This window comes from Pocillopora verrucosa, chromosome 2, assembly GCF_036669915.1.
Source record: "Pocillopora verrucosa isolate sample1 chromosome 2, ASM3666991v2, whole genome shotgun sequence".
In the NCBI taxonomy this organism is placed as follows: domain Eukaryota; kingdom Metazoa; phylum Cnidaria; class Anthozoa; order Scleractinia; family Pocilloporidae; genus Pocillopora; species Pocillopora verrucosa.
In genome coordinates, this window is record NC_089313.1 from 1,850,772 (window position 1) to 1,876,232 (window position 25,461).

Consider the following 25,461-nt stretch of genomic DNA (forward strand, 5'->3'; position numbering starts at 1 on the left):
GCAAGGAACGTAGCTACGATAACAGTACGAATGGTATTAATTTCACGATCAGAAAGGTGAATCTTATGTTTGTTTTCATTGTAGTTGTATGGATATTCTTTTTTAATAAATACGTGATCCAAAACCCTGTGTTTTTTTGTGTATAATGTTATTATGTTAATATTGTTTACGCAATTGTCTTGTCGCAGGCGGCCCAAGTTCACGTCTCGAGAAAAAGCCAACGATTAATTCATGAACGCGTCACGCATTGTGTGACTCGGTGTTAAGTTACGGGAGGAACTGCACGTTATAAGGAATAGTATAGGGAACGAAGTATGGTCGATTTACAACGATACATATTTCGAAATATGAACATTTTTCTCGTAAAATCAATAAAACTTACTCATACCCTGTGTATCCGTTGTATTTTCTGGCGATTTCTACCGTTTTAAGCTTGCTTTACCATCACTATTATTCACGTCATCTACTTTTATTATGTTGGTAAAATCTGTACAGACATCACACCAACCAACTCGCGCGCAAAGTTAGAAGACTATATTGAAAGCTTGAAATAATATTGCGATCGATTTTCATCAAGAAATGGGCCAGGAATATTCCACAATAGTGCAAATAATCGTGAAGGGGGATCGCAGAAAAAAGCGATTGCGTGACGCGCGGTAAGCTGTAAGATGACATGTTATTATATACCAGACGTAAAAACTCTTCAGATTCTTAGTCTGCATTTTGTACCTACTCTGCAGTCTGCAGTCTATATTTTGTATCCGGTCTGCAGTCTGCTGTCTGCATTTTTTACTAACGGGTATCCGTGGCACCAATACAGTTTATTTTTGGTTACATTTATTCGCAAAACATACATAATCTACCTCAAAATACCTGTGAGTGAGGTAATTCGACATTTTCGTTCTTTCCCACATTAATATTCTTCTCTCCTTTTGTAAGAATGTAGAAATCACTCACAATGTTTCAAGTAATCCACCCACCCTACAAAAAAGTAACTTTTGCATGCATAGCATGCCTATGTTTTGAAATAGGTGTATGCCCTTGGCCAGACTTGAGCGAACTATTTCAGTATACTAGTCCGACACCCGTAGTATCACTACACTTGATTCCAAGGATCCAGTACCATCCAGGTATCCCAGTTACCCTGCTCACAGGGTCTAGTTTAATCAGTTTGAGCGGGCGACCAGAGACTGGAGCCATTCGTGTATTTCACCGCACACAGGAATGGCTCCAAATCATGCGTATATTAATTTTATTTTTCGTTCTGGCTAAATAATTCATACACTGAGATAAAAACTGAAAGAGCGATTTATTAGGTTCTTCTTAAGTTGAAGTCTACAGTGCTTGCAAATGAAGCCCTCTTTTCTTACTACAGGGCCATGTAGTTCCTAAGTTTTAAAAGAATGCCGCAACTGCATGTCACGTTTGGAAGATCACGCAATGTTGCGTGACGCTGCGACCGATGTTTCTAATTTACAGTCTGCTCTGCTGGAGAAATATGGCTTGGCCACAAACGAGGGAGTTTTTTTCCGCGGAAAACTAATTTTCTAGGTTATTGTTCACATGAAGGACAAATCCATTCATCGGGCTCTTCATCTGTTTTAAAACTACTGTTCGCACAGCGCTGCTCACTAGTTTAGTTTTAAATTTTTTTTTTCAAAAACTGTTAAAAAAATATTTAAAAATTATTTTAAAAAATTATTAAAATTGAGTCGGAGCTATTCCTGTCTGCGGTGAAATACAGGAATGGCTCCAGTCTCTGGTCGTGCGCGTGAACTGACTAAATGAATTTAGTCAGCGGAGCTAGTCAGCAGATGACTTTTTCATCGCCGGAATATCGCTGAACGACCTCGCTGAACAAGCTAGACTCTGCCTTCTCTTCATTATTTCAGTAGCCATTTCTTGTTTGACTCAACGGTGTTTTCACATTGATATTTCATTGTTCCGCTTCGAGACACGCGGTTAACCATACCCACGTGCAAGGAGTTAAGATTAGAAGTTTATCATCCAATCACAGGTCGCAGCCATTCCTGTATTTAGTCGCTTGTATGAGTCGGTTGATGAGTCAAACAAGAAATGACTACTTACATAATGAAGAGAAGGCAGAGTGTTGCTTGTTCAGCGATATTCCGGCGATGAAAAAGTTATCTGCTGACTAGCTCCGCTGACTAAATTCATTTAGTCAGTTCACGTGGACGACCAGAGACTGGAGCTATATTTCATTGTTCCGCTTCGAGGGACGCGGTTGATCATACTCACGAGGAAGGCGTTCAGATATAAGTTATTAATTTTTACTATTTTTATCATCCAATCACAGGTCGGAGCCATTCCTGCGGTATTTAGACGCTTGGGCGAAAACATGTCTCTCTGCAGACCCCCCTCGAATAACAAGCTGGTATTCCTCAGCGAATCCATAAATAATGATGTCCTTAGTCTAAAATGATTATAAACAGTAACACAAATCCAACGTTCTAATGAGTAACAAAATAGTCAATAATAGAGTTCAGACATCAGCTTCTGATGCTTTTTCGTTCCCTGAAACTTGATCGTCAGTAGAGATTTCTGTGCAGGTTGCGTGACCTTTGTTGGAGCTATCAACAAACAAACAAACATTCTTGACCTAACTGCGATAAAGCAACTTCGAAAGATTGCTCAGTCTTTACATCACAAACGGTTATTGAGTTTTCTAGCTCATGATTTTGGATTTGTGAGCTGCTGTCTGCAACGTGATATTGACATTGTGACTGCGAAACAACCTTCTCATTTTTCGTCAGTGAAATTTCTCTCCGCCCAGAATCTAGAATGAGCGCTTCCTGATTGTATTCTGATTTCTATTCGTGCAAGTTTGGAGTCGATCTGACCTCGCCAGGTGATAACACTCCGCTTTCTAATTGATTCTCCTCTCCTGGAAAATCGTATGAAGTTTCTTCCGGCCCAAACGACGAACAACCTCCTCTCATTAAAAAACGATAAGGAGAAAATTCGTCAATGAAACGAAATTTTGAATCCAGTCACGAACTCCTCTAATTTTTTTAAGTAACCGGGAAAACCCGAGCCCTAGATGGAGGAACTGAAAATAGGTCCGCCGGGCGCAGGCGTGATAACAGGGAAGCGTTGTCCGTTTCTAGAAAAAAAATGAAGCGTTGTTCGTTTGGTATGTACTCGCTTCATATTTTTGATTGAAACGGAGAATAATTCCCCTTGTTCTTAGAAACGAACAACGCTTTTAGAATCGTTACTCAAACATATTTCTATTCCGAGCATACGATCGATTTCTGAATAGTCAAAGTCTTCATGGTATTGTTAGAAACCAAGAAAGAGTTTCTCAAGCTCACAAAACGTCCGTGAGTAAGAAACGGTTACATACCAAACGAAAAACGCTTCATTTTGTTGTTGGAAACGAATAATGTTTCGCTTTGTTGTTAGGAACGAACAACACTTTAAGAATCTTCATGGTGTTGTCGGAAACAAAGAGCGCCGTAGTGATAAAAATTTCTCAACGTTATTGCCTATAAACAGTCTGAAATTCAGATCTTTTTAATACTTGTTTCTTCGGGCGACTCGACTTTTTTTTTCGGGCGACATGACTTAAATTTCGGGCAACACGACTCAGGTTTCGGGCAACATGACTTCGGGCGACTTGACAGTAAACCGCTGTTATAGCGTTAACTTGATATTGCAACCAGGAAAAAAAAAGCGCCTCTCTATTTCGAAATTTTGATGAGGCTAGCCTAACATCGTGCACAATAAGGAGCGGCTACTTCAATTTAGAGCCGATAGGTCGTTTTCGATCCCAATGCAAGAGTTATCTTCTCCCAATATTGAAGAAGTTCGGCGTCTAACTATTTAGTAAGGTCCGAATTCGAGTTAATCACAATGGTTGTACACAGATTTATAAGGCACGTTCAGCAGCAACTCACAGGACGGTGGTTTATGAGTTTGGCTCCTGAATGGTTCTGGTCTTGAACGAGGACTGAGGCGAGCCGGTGAAAAAAAACAAACCAAACAAAACAAAACAAAAGAAGACTTCCGAGAAATTAAGAGTCTTTTATTTGAAATTTGATTCACTGCGCTTTAAAGCGTTTTCACATTCCAGTCCAACATTTGCTGTGTCTCAAGATGGAACATAAATTGTTGTAGTAAAAGATGTCATTTCATTGTTCTGTGTTTGCAATTTCAGTTGTCATCTTCAACTTCCAGTTGACGTGGTCGGTAAAGCAAAACGTAAGCACAATGCCAGTCACCTAAACAAAGAATCACCATAGTTATCTTAAAATATTTGATAGTGTTGAACTAATCACGTACTCCGATTGGTCTTTATTCATGATCTATTTAAGGACAGATACGTTGATGACGTCATCATTAGCATTCATCATCATTGCCGTAGTTTCGTACAGTAGAGACCTTTGGTAGTTAGGACGGCAACGCTAAGGAAGACGTCGATTTAAAAATGAATACATATTTTTAGTTGGAATTTCGCAAATGACTGGATGTGTTTACCATCTCTTATGGCGCCACAAGTTAACCTCAGCATAACGTATGAGAGCGGCGTTGAGTTCTAAATGGAAACTTAAATAATGTGCCGTCGGGGTTTCCTTTCTCGGACCACGCAAATTCTGATGATTTCACACTGTTATTTTGCAGAGGACGGCTAAGAAATGTACACAGTTTTAAAACGCACGTGCTGAGCTATTGTTCTGCTCATTAGATCTTTTGTTTTGCCACATCCTCGTTTCCGTCGCCGTTGCCGTCGTGAGTTGCTTAAGTCCCTAGTAACAGATCACAGACGTCAAAACGTGTAAGAATATCATCTTTGCGCCTTTTTTTTTATTTTACCACGCTTTGACGTCATCTCTGATCTATTTCTGACTCCGGACTAGCTTTTCTCTTGAAACACAACGACATACCACAAACATCTTTAATATTCACGGTTTTCTGAGTTTCCAGTCATACGGAAGTCTATTCAGCACTTTTCTTTTGAACGCTTAGCAATCAACTATCTAATCCTGAGCATTGAGGCTTACGTTATTGTGAATGGCAAAAAGGTTCACCAGTCTTACCACCGGGCCAGACAGTTTGATAATGTCTTCGGTTGGGACCTTTGACATCTTGGTCCTCATCCCACTTCACCATTCATCTACAAATCCAAAACTATATCTTTTACCATCCTCCTACGATTATCCAATCCCTTTACCCCTAAACATCAGCATGGGCCATCTCTCCATACCATTCTCTATACATTTCCGAAGGCGCTGACAAGGAGAATTTGTTTAAAACAATCAAGAGCATCTTTGTTGGTGATCATTTCCTTTGGTCTCGTGACCTGGATGCGAGTCACTCATAGGAATAAAAGTGAACAACCTTACTATAAATCATTAGCAAACAGTCTTATTTGTTGAGATAGTATTTCACCCTAGCTACCTGTACTAGTCCATCCGACTTTGATTTAATTAAAAAGTTTTTTTTTTTCACTATGTTATTTAATCCTAAACATCTTCCAACTGCTTTTAGAGTACCCTTCGAAATAAAAGTTCTTAGTGGTCTTTGCCATTACATGACAAATCATTACGTGCTTTCTTAACGTCCGAAAAGAAGCTCAAAGATAATTATAGTTTTCAAGGCTCTACAAACATCAAATGAATGCAGTTCACGAACCTTCCACGTCTAGACATTTCGAGCAGCTTGGGCATTGTCGTTAGGGGCATACTGTTAAAGCCTTTTCCTTTAAATAACGATCAAAAAATAGACTTCATACTAATACTTTTCAGACCAAGACACAACTTAAGAGATAAAAAATAAACAAAAACAAGCACACTAAAACGGGGGGAGGGAAAAAAAAAAAAAAAAATGGAACTTTGGCTAAAGTTAGACAGATTAAAAATAACCACTGTGGTACCACTCCTTTCCTTCTGATCCAAGCCATGAATCCTGTCCCGTGAATGAAGAAGACCGTCCTTGGGATTCCTACTGCTGTTAGTTTCGTAATAGCCGCTGTGTGTTTTAGACCAATATCTTTAAAGGGGAAGAAGAAATTTGCTTTGAGATATATCTGTAGAAATTCACTTGACTGATATCGCCTATGGAAAATGAGTAAGTACCTCTAAACATTGAACTATTTATTTGTATTAGAGACAGTTCTTTAGGTCGGCTGATTAAATCTCTAAGCTAAAACTAATCATTGAGGTTCCTAACAGCCCATCACTGTGAATGAAAGGGCTCCCCATTTTTGTTTTCTTGTCCACATCCATTCACGTTTGTTTTCCTGGCTTCTTTTTACGATTCTATAAACCAACAAATAGTATATCAAATGAAGAATGCAAATTCAAAGTAGGGTGTGTCAAGTTTATGAGGCAAAAAATTGAAGTGATTGATAGATGACCCAGCCATCAATGAGCTGGCCAGCTGAACGACCATTTTCCTGACCTACTGAATGAATCACAGCCTAACCGACTGACTGAATTACTGACGGACTCATTTACTACGCACTTAATGATTCCTTACTAACTGACTTATTAACTCACTAACTGACTTAGTGACTCAGACTGACTAAATGACTGACCCACTAACTCATTAACAAACTGGACTGTTTCACTAACAGAATGACAGGATGAACTACCTAACATACTGAATGCCTGAGTGACTGTGTGTTGGTGACTGATTGACTGGTGCCTGAGTGACTGTGTGACTGAGTGACTGTGTGACTGAGTGACCTTGTGCTGTGTGACTGGAGTGACTGTGTTACTGAGTGACTGAGTTACTGTGTGACTGATGACTGTGGTGACTGATTGACTGTGTGACTGAGTGACTGTGTGGTGACTGATTTCCTGTGTGACTGTGGAGCTCAGACGGACTGACTCAGTGGTGGTCCTGTAGATTGGCAACCAACAGACTGATCAGTCAACCTAAAGACTGAGTGACGTACCATCCAATGTGTGAAAGTCAATAACTTTTAGTTTGCAAGGACAACGGAGGTATCTTAACCTTACCAGCAGCTTTCTTCAACTTTCTTGTCCTCAACGTTCTTCTGTAAAATTTGTTCGAACTGAGCACAGCTTCTGTTGAAGTTCTTCAGTGCACAGTATCCAAAGACATCAAGAGACATTGGAACTTCACATCCGTTTTTTTAAATTATATAAAAAGTACACAATATTCATAGGCATGAAAACGATGAAAATGAACTCCAAGAATGTGCACACCATCAATGAATCTCAGCTCCAGCCAAAGAATGAAACTAACCATGGATGAAAGGGATAAATGGACTCCGCCACGTTTTCCAGAGTCCCTGCAGAGAGCTACCATACGGTTACCCGATAGTACTAATCACCGCATGAGAGTTGTCTGAGAGCTCATGAGAGGATGCAACAAAGTTTTTACTTCCACCTTGAGAATCTTGGCATTAATTGCAAATCCGTCCTTTGAAATAAAACGCGGACAAGACTGGAACAGTTAGGTAGGGCAGGCGTCGACTCAGCTTTGACTGAAAGAGAATAAAGAGCAAATTCTTTGGCCAAATTTCAAGGAATGAGCTGCCCCTCACCACCCATTGATAAAGAAGAGTCATTGACCCTTTTAATGTCATGCTGTTCTGATATTTGTTGGAAACATTTGATATTCCTTCGCACTGAAAATGAAGCACAAACTAAGCAATGCTTCTGTGAATTATCTGAAACAAAGTAACAATTAACAGCTTACAGTTATTTATCTGTGTACACTGCATCGACGACCAAGTGTTGGTGAACGTTTTTGCATAGTTTCTTCAAGACGCTAATCCCCAGGAAAAACATTAAAAGAAGATTTTGAAAACATAACATTTGTGGATGTGGCAAACAACAAGGAAAAAAATACAACAATTGTTTATTGTTTACAGGAAGTTAACACTCTCTAACTTTCTTTAACCTTTAACTCCCACAAGTGACCAAGAAAGAATTTCTCCTTACAATATCAATACAATGTCATGCAGATAAGTGATGAGAATAAAGAATATATCAATTTGGGGATAATTAGTTGATCCAATACTTAATTCTCTGACTAACATTATAAGAATTGTATGGTTGACAGTAAGGAGAATGACAAATTTGATCTAGGAGTTTAAGTAAGGAAGAGAATTAAGAAAAACACTTACACTTTTTAGACCAGTATGCATGTATTTCACATCTGAAAACAACAAAAATGTTGTTTAAATTAAAATTGACTCATGTCGAGAATACAATTTAAAATTTGCAGTAAAGGCAAAATTAATCACAAATTGCATAAAATTTTCTACAGTCTTCCAGTTAATAATGTGGTTCAATGTCTGGATCTGAAAATAACTGCTTTTATTATTTCCTCTGATTTCCTTTTGTTGCTCCATCTTTAACACAAATCCTCTTCAGAAATTCTATGCAAACTTGTAATTTCAAAATCTAAGGATCATAATGACTTGGACATTTCCACTGCAATCAAGCACTGCCAATTTCAGCTTGTTTAGCCCTTTAACTCTCAGAAATGATAAAACATATTACTTTTCCCTCTAACATCCATACATTATCCAGCAAACATATAATGAGAATACTCAACTTATCAGGCAGATGTTGTTATCTTGATGTAACACCAAATTCTCTTAACTAATTTACCAGGAAATGCAAAACAGCTAAGGGGAGAATTAACAATCAGATCTTGTGATTTCGGGGACAGAAGGGTATCACTTTTCTCTAGCTAAATATCACCCACCTTGTGAAATAAAACACTTCAACTGAAACAGTGTTCCTTGGATTTTGTCTCTGGCTCCTCTGGTGCTTCATTACACTTCATACTACACCACAGTTAGGGAAAATGCTGTGTAAAAGTTTCTTTTAAAACCCTTTACACCCTAACATCAGTATGCATATTCTCCATACAATTCCCCAGGTGCTACAAGGAGTATTTGAATAACAATCAAGGCCTCTTAAATAGTGATCATTTCCTTTATTCTCATGACCTTAATGTGTGATTCAGGGTGATATTGAAAGGAGAAATTAGACGCTTATCACTCTTAGGGGTCAAAGGATTAACATTCATTGCAACATTGAAGTAAGATTACAGTAAATCCTTAGTCCCTGACCTCCAAACAATGATTTTAATATGGTTAATAAACTTTAAAGGATACATTGACTCTGACTCAATGCCTAAAATAAAAAAATGAAAAGGTAAGGTCAGTATGTCATTACAGTATCACAGCCAATTCAAGAGGAAAATATTCTGGTCACTATCTGATAAGCTGATTAAATTAAAAATCTTAGGTAATAGAAAGATTTCTAGTGTGTGACTATTGGCCACTTTATTAACTGTACTTCATAATAAGGGCTAATGCTAAAACATCACTCAGCTTTGAAAACTACTTGACAGTGGCCAATTTACATTTACCAACTCAGTTGTTAAACCAAATTATCTTGTTAGACTCCTCCATTGAGCAGCATTACAGTTTCCTTAGAAACTAACCCCCTTCCCCCTCTATTCATTTGCACTCCATAGCAGTTTTTTCCCAATGGTACATTTTGACCAATCCATTTGTGAGGGTGGGGGGGGGGAGGGGAGAAGGGGAAGCCTATAAAATAAAATTGACATGGCCTAAAGAGTTTAAATCTAAGCTTATGACTCTAGGAAATTTCTAGGAGTCTACTAATCTGTCTGTGATACAATACTTGTCAAACAATTCTCTTACCAAAATACTGATCATAAATCCCTTTGCTGCAGCTGCACTGGCTCCAGAGTCATCTCCATTTTCATCAGGTTTTATGGCTGGTATCTTCTGCTGCAGCATGCGAATTATTTGTGTCCAGCATTCATTTGCATCCTGAAAAGTTTTTTTTCAGAAACAAACTCTAAAATTTACTTTTAATTAGTTAATAATTGTTCCAACTTATGAAATAAACTTCTTAAGTCTAAAGGGTTAAAAAAAGAACCCACTACATGGCTAACTGAAACTTCCCTGTATTGTGACAAAAAAACTTTCCTTCAGCTCAGATTTACCCTCCTAAATTAAAATTTATTTAAAATGCTGCACACACAAAAAAAAAAAACCCAAAGGTATAGGAACATAACTGATTAATGTATCTCAAGATTAGAAAAATACAGGATTATGGCAAACTCAATGTGAACATTGGTAACCAAATGCTCAAAAAACAACAAGATGTTGTATTTTATAACCTGTTGCGTGTATATTCCTTGTTCAGTTTTCTCTGCAAATTGAGGAAACACACTGTGCAGTATCTGGAAAAAAAAAATGGTTCACAAGTCAACAAGTTATTGACCTTAATCCACTCAACCCTTTTACTGCTCAGAGTGATTAGAATCTAATTTCTCCCTACAGTATCAGCCTTTAATCAATTATAAAGGTCAGGAGAATAAAGTGCATGATCACCAACTAAAGAAGCATTTGATTGTTAAACAAATTCTCCTTGTCAGCACCTTAGAAAATGTATAGAGAACAGTATGGAGAATATGCATACTCAGATTAAAGTGTTAAGAGTTTAGCAAAATTTCATGGCACGTTTTGTAATGGTTTGATTACAAGTTGTATGCTAGGCTCCTTGAAATCTGATTATGTTTTCCTTGACCTTTTCAACTTTAATAGTGATCAACATCTAACTTCTCCTTGCTGTAATTACTATTGAACCATTCATTAAAATCATGAGAATGAAGGGAATGATCACCAACCTAAGAAGTTTTGATTGTAAACAAATTCTCCTTGTCAGTATTAAAAAAAATGTATGGAGAAGAGTATAGAGAATATAGATACTGAACAGATGTCTGGGTATAAAGAGTTAAAGCTTTCCAAGGCAATATAAAACACAAAACAAAGTAGTTTAATCTGTTTTCAAGTTCATAGTCAAGACAGGTAAGACCTACCTGTAGAAAAATAATTGGCGGCATAGAATCTGGTGTTTTGTCCATAATCCTGTAAAGATCTCTGAGTGCCACTGTAATGGAATGTGCAGAATCTCTTGGGTTCCCACTGATATTATATCTGATATAAAATCATAACAAGAATGTGTCAATGTGTAAGAAAAAACTTTAAATTTGTGTTCATATGGAATTTATCAGAAAAAGAAATATTGTAAAAAGAAACTATCAAAATACCTTCTCCTCAATCCTTTCACTCCAAGGATATCATTTGTAGTTCTCCTTACTGTCTGCCATACAATTCTCAAGACATTAGTTTGGAGAATTTGGTATTAGATCAACTAATAGTCCCCAATTGATAATTTTCTTTATTCGCATTACTAGTCTGCTTGACATAGTATTATAATGTAAGGAGAAGCTCTGTCTTGGTCACTCATGGGAGTTAAAGGGTTAAAGATAAAATAATGATGATACTGAATGTTTGAAGCACGATTTGCGCTGCAACATTGAACATTTCATAATTTTCATTCAAAAGGTAAAATGAATAGCCTCAAGCTTTAACCCTTAAACTCTCATAAGTGATCAAGATAGAGTTTCTCTCTACAATTTCAATACAATATCAAGCAGACAAGTCATGAGAATAAAGAAAAATATAGAGAAGAGGATTATTAGTTGATCCAATACCAATTTCTCCAAACTAACATCATAAGAATTTATAGCAGACATAAAGGAGAATTATTTAATAAAAGATCTTGGGAGTGAAAGGATAAACACAACCTGGGAAATTTTTTTTTATCAAGCATAATTTCCATGGCTTACTTTGCAAGTGCATCCTTCAGCTCTGGAACATTACGAAGGCACTGCACAGTAGCATTCATGTAACAAGTGTTGCCGAGGTTTTGTAGTCCAGTAGGCATTTCATACTAAGGAGAGGTAGAACCATAACATGAGACTACAGCAAATAGTTTCAGATTGAAGTGAAATTTCAAACAGGGTTCAAAGTAAATTAATAATTAATATTAAGAATCCACTCTTACTGCTGATGCCAGCTGTGCTTCGGTCATGTCTTCAACAAAAAGAGTCTTCTGTTCAGGAGCTTGTGGCAGTTCTCCCACAGATCCCATCATTAGCAAAGTAATTCCCTAAAATAAGACCAAAAGTATAACCTAAAGGCAACAATACATGGAGACCAGACAGAAGCTTCTCATTAACCTGTTAACTCCCAGATCTAAATGGTAATTCTGCTTAACTACCTGCCATAAAATGTTCATGTCAGTTTGGAGAATTTGGTATTGGATAAACTAATAATCCCCTTACTGACATTTTTCTTTATTCTCATCACATGTGTTCTTGGGTATTTTTCCTTTTCATAAATTCATTTCTTGAATTTATTATCTTTAGTGTATTTATATTAGTTCATAGGTGATCTGTTTTTATATGGGATTTCAAACTCCTTTGCAGATTATCCTTCGGCCTTTTTGACCATAGATTGTAATAAATAAATAAAACTATGCTTGTACTTAGACTTTGTACTGATCTTGTAAGTGTGAATTGAACTTATTCAGTACCAAAAGGTGTTGTTACATCATGCAGAACTTAAATTTTTTAAGGAGGCAAAGTACTGTTTTTGAACAATGTGGCATTTGATCAGGAAATGCCAGCCAGTGGTCCCTTAACTAATAGCTTTAAGTACTCTGCTCTTATCATTTACTTACATTTTTAAGCTTGAAGTTTCCCCAGTCATTATCCTAAATTAAAGAAGAAATTTTTTTCAAACATGAGTATAACCCTGAAACTAAGAGACCACATGAGAAGCTCCTTCACATTGTGACCTCAGTTTAGCAATGGTATTACCTGCCTGAACAGGTTTACCTTAATATCAAGTCATGTGACACCATTTTGTTTTACCTCTTTGAACAAAATAATCACCTTGTTCAGCATATTAAGTCTTTTGTAAAGTTTAAATTATCATGTGGAAGAGGTTCAGAGCCATCTTAAATGTTTTGAAAATGTCTTGATACCCCAGCACTCTGTGAAACATAACTAATATACTACAAATTAAGTATTTTTTTTGTTTGAATTGACAGTCCTGATGAAAGTTCATAACATTTCTTGTTCAAAGTAATTTTTTATCCCATCACTCTACTATGAAACCCTTATGTCTGAATAACCACTTTTCTGTGGGATGCCTACGGATTTCTGATCTACGGTTTGTTGCCAGAAGTTTCTAAGGTTAAAAGCTTGGATCGACAATCTAAAAGGAAATGAAATCTTTTATAGCTACAGAATGTTACACTTTTCCATTTTGACGAGCTCGACAGGTAGATACAGGATAAACGGAAATATTGTAAACTCAAAATCAATTATCATCATAATGATACTGTGAAAAATAACAGATTTAAGTGTAACACCCGGCGTCAATGTGTCATAAGATAATTCAATCACGTGGTAATTAATCTAGACATGGACAGGAATTGTCAAATCCCTAAATAGTTTTGCAATTCAAAGAGGATGCATTGTAACTGCTCTGTTAATGAATCGAGCGATCAATGTACCTTAACTACGGATCCCTTGAACATGACTTTTTGTCTTTCAGGCGCCACTCCTGATAAAGCGAAAAGTTGAGCTTTGAAGAGCTCCGGAGACTCATCGCTGTTCAACTCGATGTTATCAAACTTCTCACGACCCCACTTTACAGACACTAGTTTAAGAGAATGAAGAAAGGAAATTACATCAATTACACAATATTTAGATAAAATTCAAATATGGCACGAAGGTGGAATTATATACCTGTGAAAACCGGCATTTTATACAGATTTTTGAGCAGAAATAGTTGGGTGAATTTTGTTTTCTCGTGCAAGTTTTAACTAATTTAAAGTTATCCGCTGACCAACTAGAGCTCAGGTCTCTTAACTAGAAAATCGTTCCCAGGGTGGGGTGGGTTGAGATAACATTATTTCCCAAAGTACTAGAGTGATGGGATTATAGGCAAGATCTTATTCACCCGAACAGAACCAACTTAAAGTTGATGTCCTTATTTCGTCCAATTCAGAGACGTTAATTTTTTTCGTTACTCGTAACTCAACAATCATGGATTCTACAAGACCCAAGAAAAACACTGAAAAACTTAAGGAAAAAACAGTAGAAAATCTTGATAAAAAATTAAAATGTTACAATAATTGGATATCAGATGCTCATCCTCTGTAACTGAGATCTGGCTGTTTCCCCCCCCCCCCCTCCCACTCTTTGGCTCCGCGGGGGCCCTGCCCTCCTGCTTTGCCGACGATGAAATACTTACTTCCTCTGAGTCATCTCTTCAATTCAATTCTCAGCCAGCACTATGTACATGAGTTAAAAATATATATGAAATAAAGCAATTTCCCTGAAAACGGATCTTTTTTTGATCAACTCTTCTATGCGCCTAAAAGCTAGTTATTTTCGCCCGAAAAAAAAAATTCAAACTTTTTCTTTGCGTGCCATTTCTTGAAAGAAAAAAAAACCTTCAAGTAATAACTCTTTTGGAACAAAAGGTAACGTTATGATCACACGGGAAAATAATTTATTTATTCAGCTGTGGTTTTTGTTCTTGTCGAATTTGTTTTTGTTCTTGTGCAATTTGTTTTGATCTGGTTTCAAGATGTTTATGATGAAATTTTTGTGTAAATGGAAATGCTAAGGCTGTCGCAGTTGTGCTACGGTAAAGTTCTGCAAAGTGCTAGTATTTGCGTGGAATCCTTGAGAAAGTGCTGATTAATTTTATCTTCAAAAAGTTATTGAGTTTAGTCCCCAAAACAAGACTGCAAGTGTTGAGAAAAAACTGACTGGACTTTGGATCAGTTGGCACAGACAACAAAACGCATGGAGAAAAAATAGAATTTTGTTTTCAGGAAGGTCAGTTTAAAGTTTATACCACACCCTTTGAGAACTATATGTCGCTAGATAGATCAAGTTCTTGAGCTTTATTTTTAACCGGACGCGTCAGAAAACTATAGAGTGCTATCAGTTATTTCTACTAATTCGTTTCAGATCATCAAAATTATTGGAGATGGTTTCATGATTACGTCATAAGCACAAAAAATATAAGTAAGAGCTCACGTAGGAGAGAGCCAAAATTTAATGGATGAGTGAAGAAAACTGAGATAAATTTTGAATCAACAGAATTAAGCAAAAGATGTTTAACTGTTTTTAAATACTTCTGTACTTCAAGGGCCACATCATGGAGAGTCGAAGACGTCTGTTTTTTGTACCGATCATTTTTACGTTCGTAACTCTGTCAGCGGCGGTACAGAATCCTGTACCAATATTCATTTCGGAAGCAGGTAGGTTCAAGATAATATAACCAGCAGCTTATAATCTCCCGGTAGGTTATAAAGTATTTGGTTACAGTTTTTTGGTAGAAGAACTTTGACATGCTTTTTTCAATACCGTGTATGAAAAATTGACAAAGGTTTCAGGGATAGGATACAAAAAAACCTGACGAAAAAGTTCGGGGGAACAATGAGTCTTTGAGAGAATCGTCTGAGTACAATTCCTCCTTCGGAATACTTTTTATCAAACTTTGATTTAAGACTGGAAATTTATAGAAGGCATGAGGTACTTTCGCGAGTTAGGAGACATTGAAAGTCCCTAAAGGAGGATTTTGGTTGTGGTTGTGTCACAATAGAATTGACCCGACCCCCCCTGAGGCTCTGTTGGATTCTAATGACCCCCCCCCTCATTGGCAGTTAATTTTTTATGGTCCCTCTATATATTCTGTTAACAACAACTGATCCACCCTCCGTTCCCTCTGTAAACGATGTGATCCCCTCGAAAGGAAGATTCTACGATAGTGTCCGGTCTTTTGCGATCTTATGCTCCAATTTAAAAAACAAAAAAATTTTGAAAACTCTGTTTGTCCTATTTACTCTAATTTTCTTAAACAGATACGTTTCTAGAGACGGAACACGAAGAAGAAAAAGCGAGTTCAGTGTTCGAATGCGTGAAGCGATGTCTATCTTTCAACTGCAAGTCCATTAATTACAAAAAATCGAGGGAAGGAAAGAATTGCTTTTTGAACAAATTGAATCAAAGGGAGGCGGGCGAGGCGGCCGTAAAGATCAACAAGGAGTTTGTGCATTACGATTTGAGTTATCATATTCAACGAAGTGAGGAAACTGAGTTTGGAACCACAAACGTGGTGAGTGTAAACAGGAAATTATAGACCTCTTTGTCACTTGGTAATGCGGTAACAACTTTTTAACCCCGAATCTTCCCATTATATTCCGTAATCCTTACCTACCAGAATTGTCTTACTATTACAGAATTGTCTCAAATACCGAGAAAGAAGGTTTTTATTCAGATTTGTATATGCAATGGAGATGTTACCAGCCGGGTAAATACACTCTCCGACGAGGTACAAGAAAGCCGGTGGAGAAATGTGCGAGTTGCTATAGGATTGTCAGTTACACTACTAAATTCAACCTCATTCCCAGGGTCCTCTCTCATCCTCCCTCTCGACTTAAGTAACGTGGTTAAGCTAAATTTTCTTAATGTTGACATATTCGAATGCAAACTGCTTATTTTAAATTCTGGGTTCAAAACCAGGCTTCTACTTAAATGAAACTGAATTTCCTTCTATTAATATTATAATATTGCTTTCATTTTCTACTTTCCCCCTTTTTCATCGAACTTTTAACTCTTGTCTGCCGCATTGACGCTTTTAAAATATCTTTTAAAACATTGTTTCATCTCTTCCCCGATAACAGCCCACTGTTCCTCCAGTGATACAGAGTCCTTGTCGCTTTCAACCCTGTGAAAATGGCGGGACATGTATAGAGATAGCCAGTAATAGGACTTTCAAATGTCAGTGCGCTGAAAACTTCTATGGCAAGAAATGTAAACAAAAAGTGACATGTAAGTATAAAAATTTTAACCTCAAAGGCCCGGCCAAACGCATGTAACATTGCAACGCAATATCTTGCAATATTATTGACTCACGCTGTAAGATGTTATAAAGGAGCTGGCCAAACGTGCGCGACATCTTGCAAAATTAAAAAATTTGCGACAAGAATTTGACCATTTTCAAACTTGATCCAACATCTTGCAACATGTTACTACAGAGTGTCGGCCAAACGTGTGCAGTACGCGGCGCGCAACAGTGTTGCAAGATGTTGCGTTGGAATGTTGCGTGCGTTTGGCCGGGCCTTAACACTATTTGCCTCTAAACGCTCAATATAGTAGAGTGCCTGGTAGCTTATTTCACTTAAGAGATCACCCCTTAGATCCCGACTAAAATTTTCTGTCAATCCCTTAATCCTGACGGTTTATACTGACCAATCCCGATCCCGACCCCAAAATTTTTCCCTAGTCCATTTCCTTAACCTTGAAGGGCTTTTTCGGTGGGTGATGATTTTTTCAACCACCATTGATCTGTTGAAGTCTATGGTCACCCTAAGGCGTAAGTTATCTCTTTTCACTAAAATGATGATATAGTTAATTAAGTTTAGAAGTTTTAAAGGTATTGCACGAATAACGTACGTTATAGTCACGGTAACGACTTCCTTCCGTTAAAATTTGACCACGAACAAACGTATCAGTACAGACAGGTTATTATCAAAGAAACGAATAACGATTTCAACAAGTGCATAAAACGCAAAAGGTGACGGCAATCCCATGGTTCCATAACAACGGAAATAAAGAAAAATTAAGTGAACACAGTTCTGCTGTTGAAGCGAATACTTCTTACGAAGCGGGAACCTCTTCCGAGGTGAAAATCAGCCCCTTGTTCCAAAGATGGAATGTCACCATCATCACTCGGGGAATCGTGGTCAAATATTCCATCTTCCTCTTCGTCTTGTTTCTCGATGTTTTCTCGCTGCTCCTCGAAGTCAGAGCGTTCGAAGCTGACCAGTTGGCCGGGCTTAATTTCTCTGATAGAGATAAGACAGAAAAGTTCCAGCTCTTGCCATCGTTGTTAGCGCCCAGTCCCTCATCTTCTGTATGCTCTGTGGTGCCATCGGTACAGGTGTTAAGAGTTGAATTGCTGGTATGGCCAACAGGATCATGGCACGTTCGGGTACAGGATACCAAGAATACGGATTTGTAAAATAGTACGTCGCCAAATGGGTTGTCCTCTTTACCCCTCTTTGGCTGCATTTCCAAAGTTTCTTGAGTAATCTAACACCGTGAAAAGTGTACCTTTGTGATGCAAAACCAAGTGATTATTCTTCACGTTTAGTGTCATACAACTTAACAGGTTAAGAGCGTCATGTCGGTATGATTCTTAGACTTGCTGGGGGTTTTTCAAGGCCGTTAAGCTTTTCAACTGACGCAGCAGTCTTAGATGCCACGTCACCTTGTGGGCCGTTGAGGGTTTTTGGTAAATTGGCAACTTCACTTCTCAGGATATAATTGTCTTTCTAGCGCAATATCTGTAGACTGTCGCTGAACAGCCCGACCGCCTCCTAAATGCTAGACAACCTTTACGCCTGGTACTTTTCATGGAGTGAGAAGATCAATTTCTTCATAAATCCTCGTCAACTGACATCCCGGTTCTCGCTTAATTTAGGTGATTGTTTCCCAAATCCCGCTCCTCAAAATCGCCGATTTCCGTGTCCTGTTCATAATAGCAATCCCGCATCTCGCTCCCCTCTTACTTTAAATTCCCGGATCCAAGCCTTTAAATAACCCCAATCCCAGATCCCGTAAAACCTATTGGGGACCCTCATCCAGAACTTGAGAAGTTCTTGATTATTAAACCAATTCTGTCTTGTCTATTATATAGAGAAAACTAAAGCATATTAATGATAGGGTGTAAAGGCTTTATGGCTCCCACGATTTTTCCATCTCAAAAGAGGGGATGCGGCCAGGACTGGTGACGATCAGTATGACGATGACGAAAATAAATAAATATCAATCGCAATGATTTATCAAGTTACATCTTACTTTACATCGATTCACTATAAAATTCACCTGTAGAAGTTTTCACCACTTACAATACACTTTTATTTTATCCATCAGATTGTGACGCTAATCCTTGTAAAAACGGTGGAACGTGCATAGAAGTACCCAGTACAAAAACCTACAAATGCAACTGTACGAATACATTCACAGGCAAAAACTGTTCAGAATCAACAGCCGTCGCGCAGAGTACGGACGCATCCCGTGAGTATAGTAAACTTCATTTTTCCTCTGCACTTTTTCCACTGTAAAGATATCCCACGAACTCAACCTGTCATTCCTTATGATGCCATTACAATGGCCAAAGGCCGCTTTTTCCCTAACAAAATAAGAAACGCCTATAAAATGTCAAGAATGTGCAGTTTTTAAAACATCCGATTTCTAACACAAACCTTTTATTAATATTAGTTTGCGGTGCAGTTGTTTCCTGAGAGGAGTGAGGTCTGGGGCCTACTAAGGAATACGAAGAGACCAATTTACGATTTATTTTACTGAAATATCGTTAAATCTCAGCTCAATTAAATCTTAAAAAACGATTGCTGAAAAAAGCGAAGTAGCAAAGAGTGTGGTCATAAACTTCCCAATTTTAATGTAACAGTTGTACTTGTTTTCTATTTCGTAGCAACTGTTGCAAGTCTTGATAGAGGCAATGGAGAACCTCAAAATGGAAATGACTATGACTTTGAGCTTATATTCAGAAAAACTCAAAATACGAGCTATGTGAAACACGATATGAATTACAAGTGGGTTTCACACTTTACCGTCTGTGCCTGGATACACACACCAGATTTACAACAGAGCCAAGAGATGACTGTGATAAGTATTTTGAACGAGAAGAATGGCGGCAACCAAAACGTTGTGAGATTGAGAATCGACGGAGAAGGCAACATCTACTTTTCATCAGGAAGTGACGGGTAAGAAGTTTTTGTGAGCCACAATTACCAGATAGGAATCATTTACTTTATCGTTATCAATTTATATAGGCGCTTTTTTTTCGTTAAAATAGAACAGAATTTTCCTTATTATCCTTTTAGCTTGGCATTTTTTGTTTCAAAGGCTGATTTTTAGACAAGTATATCGACATTCAATCGTTTTTTCGTAACAAAGTAAAAAAATCAAATGTCTATGTTTAAGTTAAATAGTACGTGTTTAAAACGAAGGAAAAAATATTGTAACCTTTGATAAGAGTTGCTTCAATGTTAGTTAACAACTACTCACTGACACTGACGTAAATAATTGTTGCAATATATACCACATAGAAACCAAATATATAAGCTTATTTCTGTCAATTAACCAAAAACTGGTCGGAAATTAAATTGTTGACGCGCGACTTTGTCTCTTTGGCGACTTGGAGGTGAATAGTACTTACAGATACTGATGCAGATCTTTATCGAAGCGCCCTGAATGGGTTTTTCAGCATCAATACAAATGGTTAAAAGATGTAAAACTAAAACTAAGAATATAAAACAATTGTTACAGCTAGAAATATACATCAGAAGAATAAAATTACTAAATGATGAAGTTAACCTAATATCAGCTTCGTAAATTTATGTTTAAATTTCTTGGGACATTTGAATTGCTTAAGATTGCTGCTTAAGCTCATCACTTCCAAACCAGCCAATCAGCGCGCGCGAAAGGCTCTCTTCGCCTGTGTGGTAGATACTAAAATAAAAAGAGCTACCTAAATTCAGTTATACTCAATACTCTAGGGGATAAAGAGATTACCTTTTAGTGCATACTTACTTTTTTTTGAAGGACCTCCCTTTCCAACGTATTCGCTACCAGTTCTCCGAAGAATGAAATGGTCTTTCTCTGTGTTCGTATCAAACCTGACAAGTCACCTTATATAGAAGCGATCGTAAATGCAGATTTCGGTTCAAATAAGACTAGCGACGGAGTTAAGTACGAAAATGTTCAGTGGACTCAAGTAATCGTCGGACAAAACCAAAACAGTGACGGAACTATCGCAAACGACACCCCATTCTATGGAAGGATTTCGAACTTAAACATCTGGTTTAATCTCCCTGATCACGATATTACAAATTGGTTCAACAGAGGTCAGAAATATACCACACCTCACATCCTTAAATGGCCACAACTTGGTTCTTCCAAGAGATTTGGAGACGTTCATTTTGTAAAGGTCACTTCTGCTGAGAGACGTAAGTTTAATGGACTTGATACTCTGCCTTATTATCCAACTGCACTGAGTAGATTGCGAATAACGCGCGAATCGAGTACAAATATCCTGCGATATTATACAGTTGGTTATTTTGTACAGAAAAAACCTGTTGAATCGGTCGACTGCGCGTGCTACGCTTCTCTATCTGCATCACTTTTCCTACTCTTAAAGAAATGCGCATGAAATAAAGCAGTTGGATCATAAATATCTCATTAGATTAGACTCATTGTTTGTAGTTTGACACGCCCTCCGAGCTCGTCAATATACGGCACAAGTCGTAAAAATACTCAGCGATACTACACACCAAAAAGTCTAATATGATATATTTATTGTGCTTAATGCAAAGTTAAATTTATCTAGAAAAAGTGGGTGGGAAGGGATGGAGAGTTGGAAAGTGCTCAAGGACACCCGACCTTCTGTCGTTTACCAATAACCCAAGGGAAAGCTATATTTGAAGCACAAAGCAAAGGAAACTGCTCATCGCTAACTATTAGAAAGGATTTGGAGATCTGACAAGGCTTGAAGGAGAGGGGAGGGTTTCGGAACCCTCTGACCTTCGCCCTCCCCCAGATTTCCCCTTGTCAACACTCAAATGATGGCACAAAAACTGTTTTTAATTATTAAACTAAGTAGAGCTATCGGGTGTATAACTTAATTACAGTGGGTGTATTTATATTTTTCTATTTAGAGTGGCATGACGTTTTGGATGCTGAGGTGCTTGTAAAAAATACTGTTAATGTTGTTGCAAATAAAACTGTTGAAAGTGGATCTGGAGTTGTTATCGAAGTTGAGCGTCAGTCACCACCAGTCTCTTGTAATAATACAATCGATTCGGCCACAGTTGACGGCGTGTTGATATCTGTATCAGGAAGCTGGAAACGAATTAAATACAAGCAGACGTTCATGGAAACTCAGAAATGTTTTGCAATTTTTGGGAGCGTTCCTACCTGGTGAGATATTTACTTCATCTCTCATATTTCTCTTGTGAGTACGGTCCATTTGGAAAGTCGAAGAAAGGGGAGGGTGAGGATACTTTGGGATTCATTAATTCTAAATCTTGAAAAAGACTTTGAAAGGTCAGTGCGCCAACTTTCTTTCTATTTAAGGAACTCACTGTGCATGGAATTGTTTCGTGAATTCAATTTTCCATTCCTCAACCCCTCCTCGATCTATTTTTTCTCATATTGAGTAAGGACACATCTGTGTATTTCATGAACTTGCGAATTGCAGTTTTGGAAAATCACTAGATTTTCTGGCTGTCAACCTCGTTTACTTGGAACGGCTTCACTTCACATGTTTTAAAGCCCTGACAAAAAGCAATTACAACTTTATCTGGAGAAAAGCAAAAATAACGTGCCATAGAGGACTCAATTTACGTTTTTGGCGTCAAACGCAGGAAAACAAGGGCATATCAGGTTGTATTGTTACCTAAACAAAGCAGTGACTTTTTTATTTCGGCCAAAAGAAATAATTTGACAAGTAATAATCCTTGGTTAATTCTTTCATCACTACAGGGCGTCTGGTATATTCAATCCCGGTGTTTCGGATTTCGACCTTAATTTGGATGAACTTTGGAAAGAAGAATATCTTGGCCCAAATGGTAATAAACGCATCTAATAAACCTTGTAAGGGATTTAAAGTTAACTGGTAACGTCACTTAAAGAAGTGTGCCTTATGGGCCTAAAATAATTTGCTTTAGTAAGTTTTTCCCTTAATTCTCAGATTTAAATTACGAAACTATTCATAAATGACGATGGAACTTCACCGTGTCATATATAATATGAAACTATTTAAAGCCCTCACTCCTCACCTCTATAAGGAAAGGAATACAGTTACGGCACTGAAAAACTCTTCAATAACAGGGCTAGTTTGCATTTGGTGATTGCTTCACTTGTAGTTGTGTCATTTGACGACTCTTGTGTCCGCACCACACTCGACGTTTCCTTTGCTCCAAAGTCTCACCGTTACATCAATTTGTTTTGGACAAAAATAGATCATCGTGGTGTGATCTTTAAGACTGTGCTAATATACAGGAAAAACATCTGTGTAGAGTTCAGCTATTGATGATAACAATAAGCTTGCCGATGATTAAACACTGTAATACTACATTAGATTTGTCTCCCTATTCTTTTCAAGGCAATCATTTTGATGGTGTGAATGCTTTGTGCGGTGACGAACACTTTTGGATGGTAAATCAACCAAATACTCCGGTAGCCGGTGTCAGTCTGAGACGAAAGAGCGGCGGGCTGCCTGCCGGGATATCCACCTTTGGCAAGTGTGGGATGTTCAAATTCAAGATTTCTGATATTCGTGTTCTGGAATAAAAATTCTGTATCGAGTCCTGGCTAATCCAAGTTGTTATTGGCGACAGAAGTTGCGGTCCTCTCCCACCTGATGCTTGTGATGTCATGACAGAATGTCACGTGGCATCCCAAACAAAGGCTTCGAAGCAGAATAAACACGTAATTGCCTTTAGCGCCTTTGACTGGCTAGGACTTGAGCCTGCGATTAATCGATAAGTTTGTGCAGTTAAATCACCTTTTAAGCACAACAGCACTATGACAGTAAACTGCATAAGAAGCAGAGCTGGATATTACTTTACGTTGAAATAATTAGAGTGTTTGCTATTCCCTCAACACAAACTGTTGACGGAAGACGATCAAGATCCCACATTTAGCTTGTTTTCACTCGTTCTAAGGCTGTTTTTTTCACGTCTAATTATAAGAATTAACACAACAGACAGCCCGTGGCTAGAAGTAATCATGTTCTCACTTCACTTTAGAGGCGAAAACGGGAATATATGAATAAGTTGCTGGGTGTTGTACTACCGTTGTAATATTTTGAACAAGGTTTATGGTATGTAATGTTAAAGGTTTGTAGTTAATTAATTCCAAACAATTTTGTTTAAACTCGTGTTGAAATTATACTAGGGAAGGAGGTACTGGGAACTAGTTTAGCCTTCGCACTTATTATAGATAACTTGTCTGAGGATTTTTACCAAAGAAAATGCTGAAATAAAATTACTTCGCACTGAAAACCCACTTAGTTGTCGTATGGTCAGAAGTTTTCAAATGTTGGTTCGCCACCTGGTGAGTCAGTATGAACTGTTAGTATGACTCTTAGGGCGCAGGGTATTCCGATAAATGAAGTTACTTATGTGTTAAAAAACAAACAGAAGATAATCAGAAAACAAACATAAGTGAATCAGAAGACTTGTTATCATTGTTTGGAACGAAAGGGACTGGTGCCAGGTTTTTTAATATATCACTCGAAGTACAAGTACTAGGTGCCAACGCCATCTTGAATGTTGCTTGTTTCCACAATATATTCTATTCGTGATTATAGTTTTAATTCCTTGGTAACTGCTTGAGAATGTGGTGTGAGATTTTGCCAGACCAGTCACATAGAAAATCAAAATAGAAAAATACCAGATTACAGATTACTCTCGACACTCAAAAGAAAAATTCTCCACTGAGCTAGAATCCGTTGGAAACTAAGTGCATTGAACCGCTTCGGGGAGTTTTTTCGCTTGCTTATTCGCTTATCCGCTAATTTGATTGAACCGAGACCAATACAAGGCTTAAACATGTTTTGAAGCTGCTTTGTTAAACAAGATCGAAAATTTTTTTCTACATAGAAGCTACTTTAACCGATGTTTGTGGACTTCAGTTGTTGCACATAAAAAAAAATTAAGTTATGGAAAATAGAGCTCTTCAATTCTCTGTTTATGATTTTCATTTAGTAAAACCCGGTTTAACCAAGCATAGTTTGCTGGTGTGAATGAGATACAAGAGAGTCACGAATAGGGAAATATTCCTTCTTTATGTTTTTCGAGGAAAACGAAACAGTTTACACACACACACGCACACAGGGAACAGCAAAGAACACATAGGGAAAAATGAACGAAAATGACAAATATTTTATTCTTCTTGCTGAGCCAGCTTTGCCATGGGAAAATTTTCCTCGTCAGTAGATATAACATATAATAAAGGAAGATAAACATTATAAAGCGAATAAAGCTGTTTTAATTAAAACCTCTGGACTCCCAGGGTGCAAAAGAAGTATTTTATGAGCTTATACTTGTCACGCGATGCAAGAACACCTGTTCGAGATTATTGAAATATATGTTTTTATTTCGATTAAAACATCAGACCAATTCGTACATTTGCAGATATATAGCGGTTATATGTTATCAACTGTAATTAATTTGGTTAGATTCTGCCAGATCAGTGACATAGCAAATGAAAATAGAAAATTACCATTCCAGATTACCCTCGACTTTCAAATGAAAATTTCTCCACTGAGCTAGAATCCGCTGGAAATTAAACGCATTGAGCCGCTTATTCGATTGAAATGAGATCGAGAAAGTCACGGATAAGAAAATATTCCTTTTCTATGTTTTCTGAGGAAAACGAAACAGTTTATACGCAACGTTTAATTTTGTTTACTCGAGTTTCTTCAGTGGCTATCACACACGCACAAGG

At 37.6% G+C, this 25,461-nt stretch overlaps 2 protein-coding genes across 2 annotated transcripts; one reads left to right on the top strand and one right to left on the bottom strand.

Annotated features, from left to right (window-relative positions):
- Positions 1–7,698: 7,698 nt before the first annotated feature.
- On the bottom strand, positions 7,699–13,738 carry LOC131769183 (ubiquitin carboxyl-terminal hydrolase 14). Its single transcript, XM_066162300.1, is given in 14 exon segments — positions 7,699–7,764; positions 8,123–8,154; positions 8,710–8,745; positions 8,748–8,791; positions 9,125–9,143; positions 9,680–9,707; positions 9,710–9,811; positions 10,165–10,227; positions 10,867–10,984; positions 11,680–11,783; positions 11,898–12,002; positions 12,576–12,608; positions 13,416–13,561; positions 13,651–13,738. Coding segments are annotated over 14 exon segments (912 nt in total). The 5' UTR covers positions 13,667–13,738.
- Positions 13,739–14,531: 793 nt separating this feature from the next.
- On the top strand, positions 14,532–24,002 carry LOC131769192 (uncharacterized). The gene is made up of 11 exons (XM_066162691.1): positions 14,532–14,557; positions 14,644–14,751; positions 15,068–15,179; positions 15,783–16,036; positions 16,605–16,752; positions 18,859–19,002; positions 19,421–19,712; positions 20,554–20,957; positions 21,666–21,927; positions 22,492–22,577; positions 23,114–24,002. The coding sequence occupies exons 3-11, from the start codon at positions 15,077–15,079 to the stop codon at positions 23,299–23,301; spliced, it is 1,881 nt and encodes a 626-aa protein (XP_066018788.1). The 5' UTR covers positions 14,532–14,557; positions 14,644–14,751; positions 15,068–15,076; the 3' UTR covers positions 23,302–24,002.
- The last annotated feature ends 1,459 nt before the right edge of the window (positions 24,003–25,461 follow it).

Bases quoted from the DNA above. Each gene is read 5' to 3' on its own strand.
- LOC131769192 (XM_066162691.1), top strand. From the start codon at position 15,077: ATGGAGAGTCGAAGACGTCTGTTTTTTGTACCGATCATTTTTACGTTC. The intron at 19,003-19,420 runs GTGAGTATAGTA...TCTATTTCGTAG, and splicing joins GCAGAGTACGGACGCATCCC to CAACTGTTGCAAGTCTTGAT. The intron at 20,958-21,665 runs GTAAGTTTAATG...TTTTCTATTTAG, and splicing joins GGTCACTTCTGCTGAGAGAC to AGTGGCATGACGTTTTGGAT.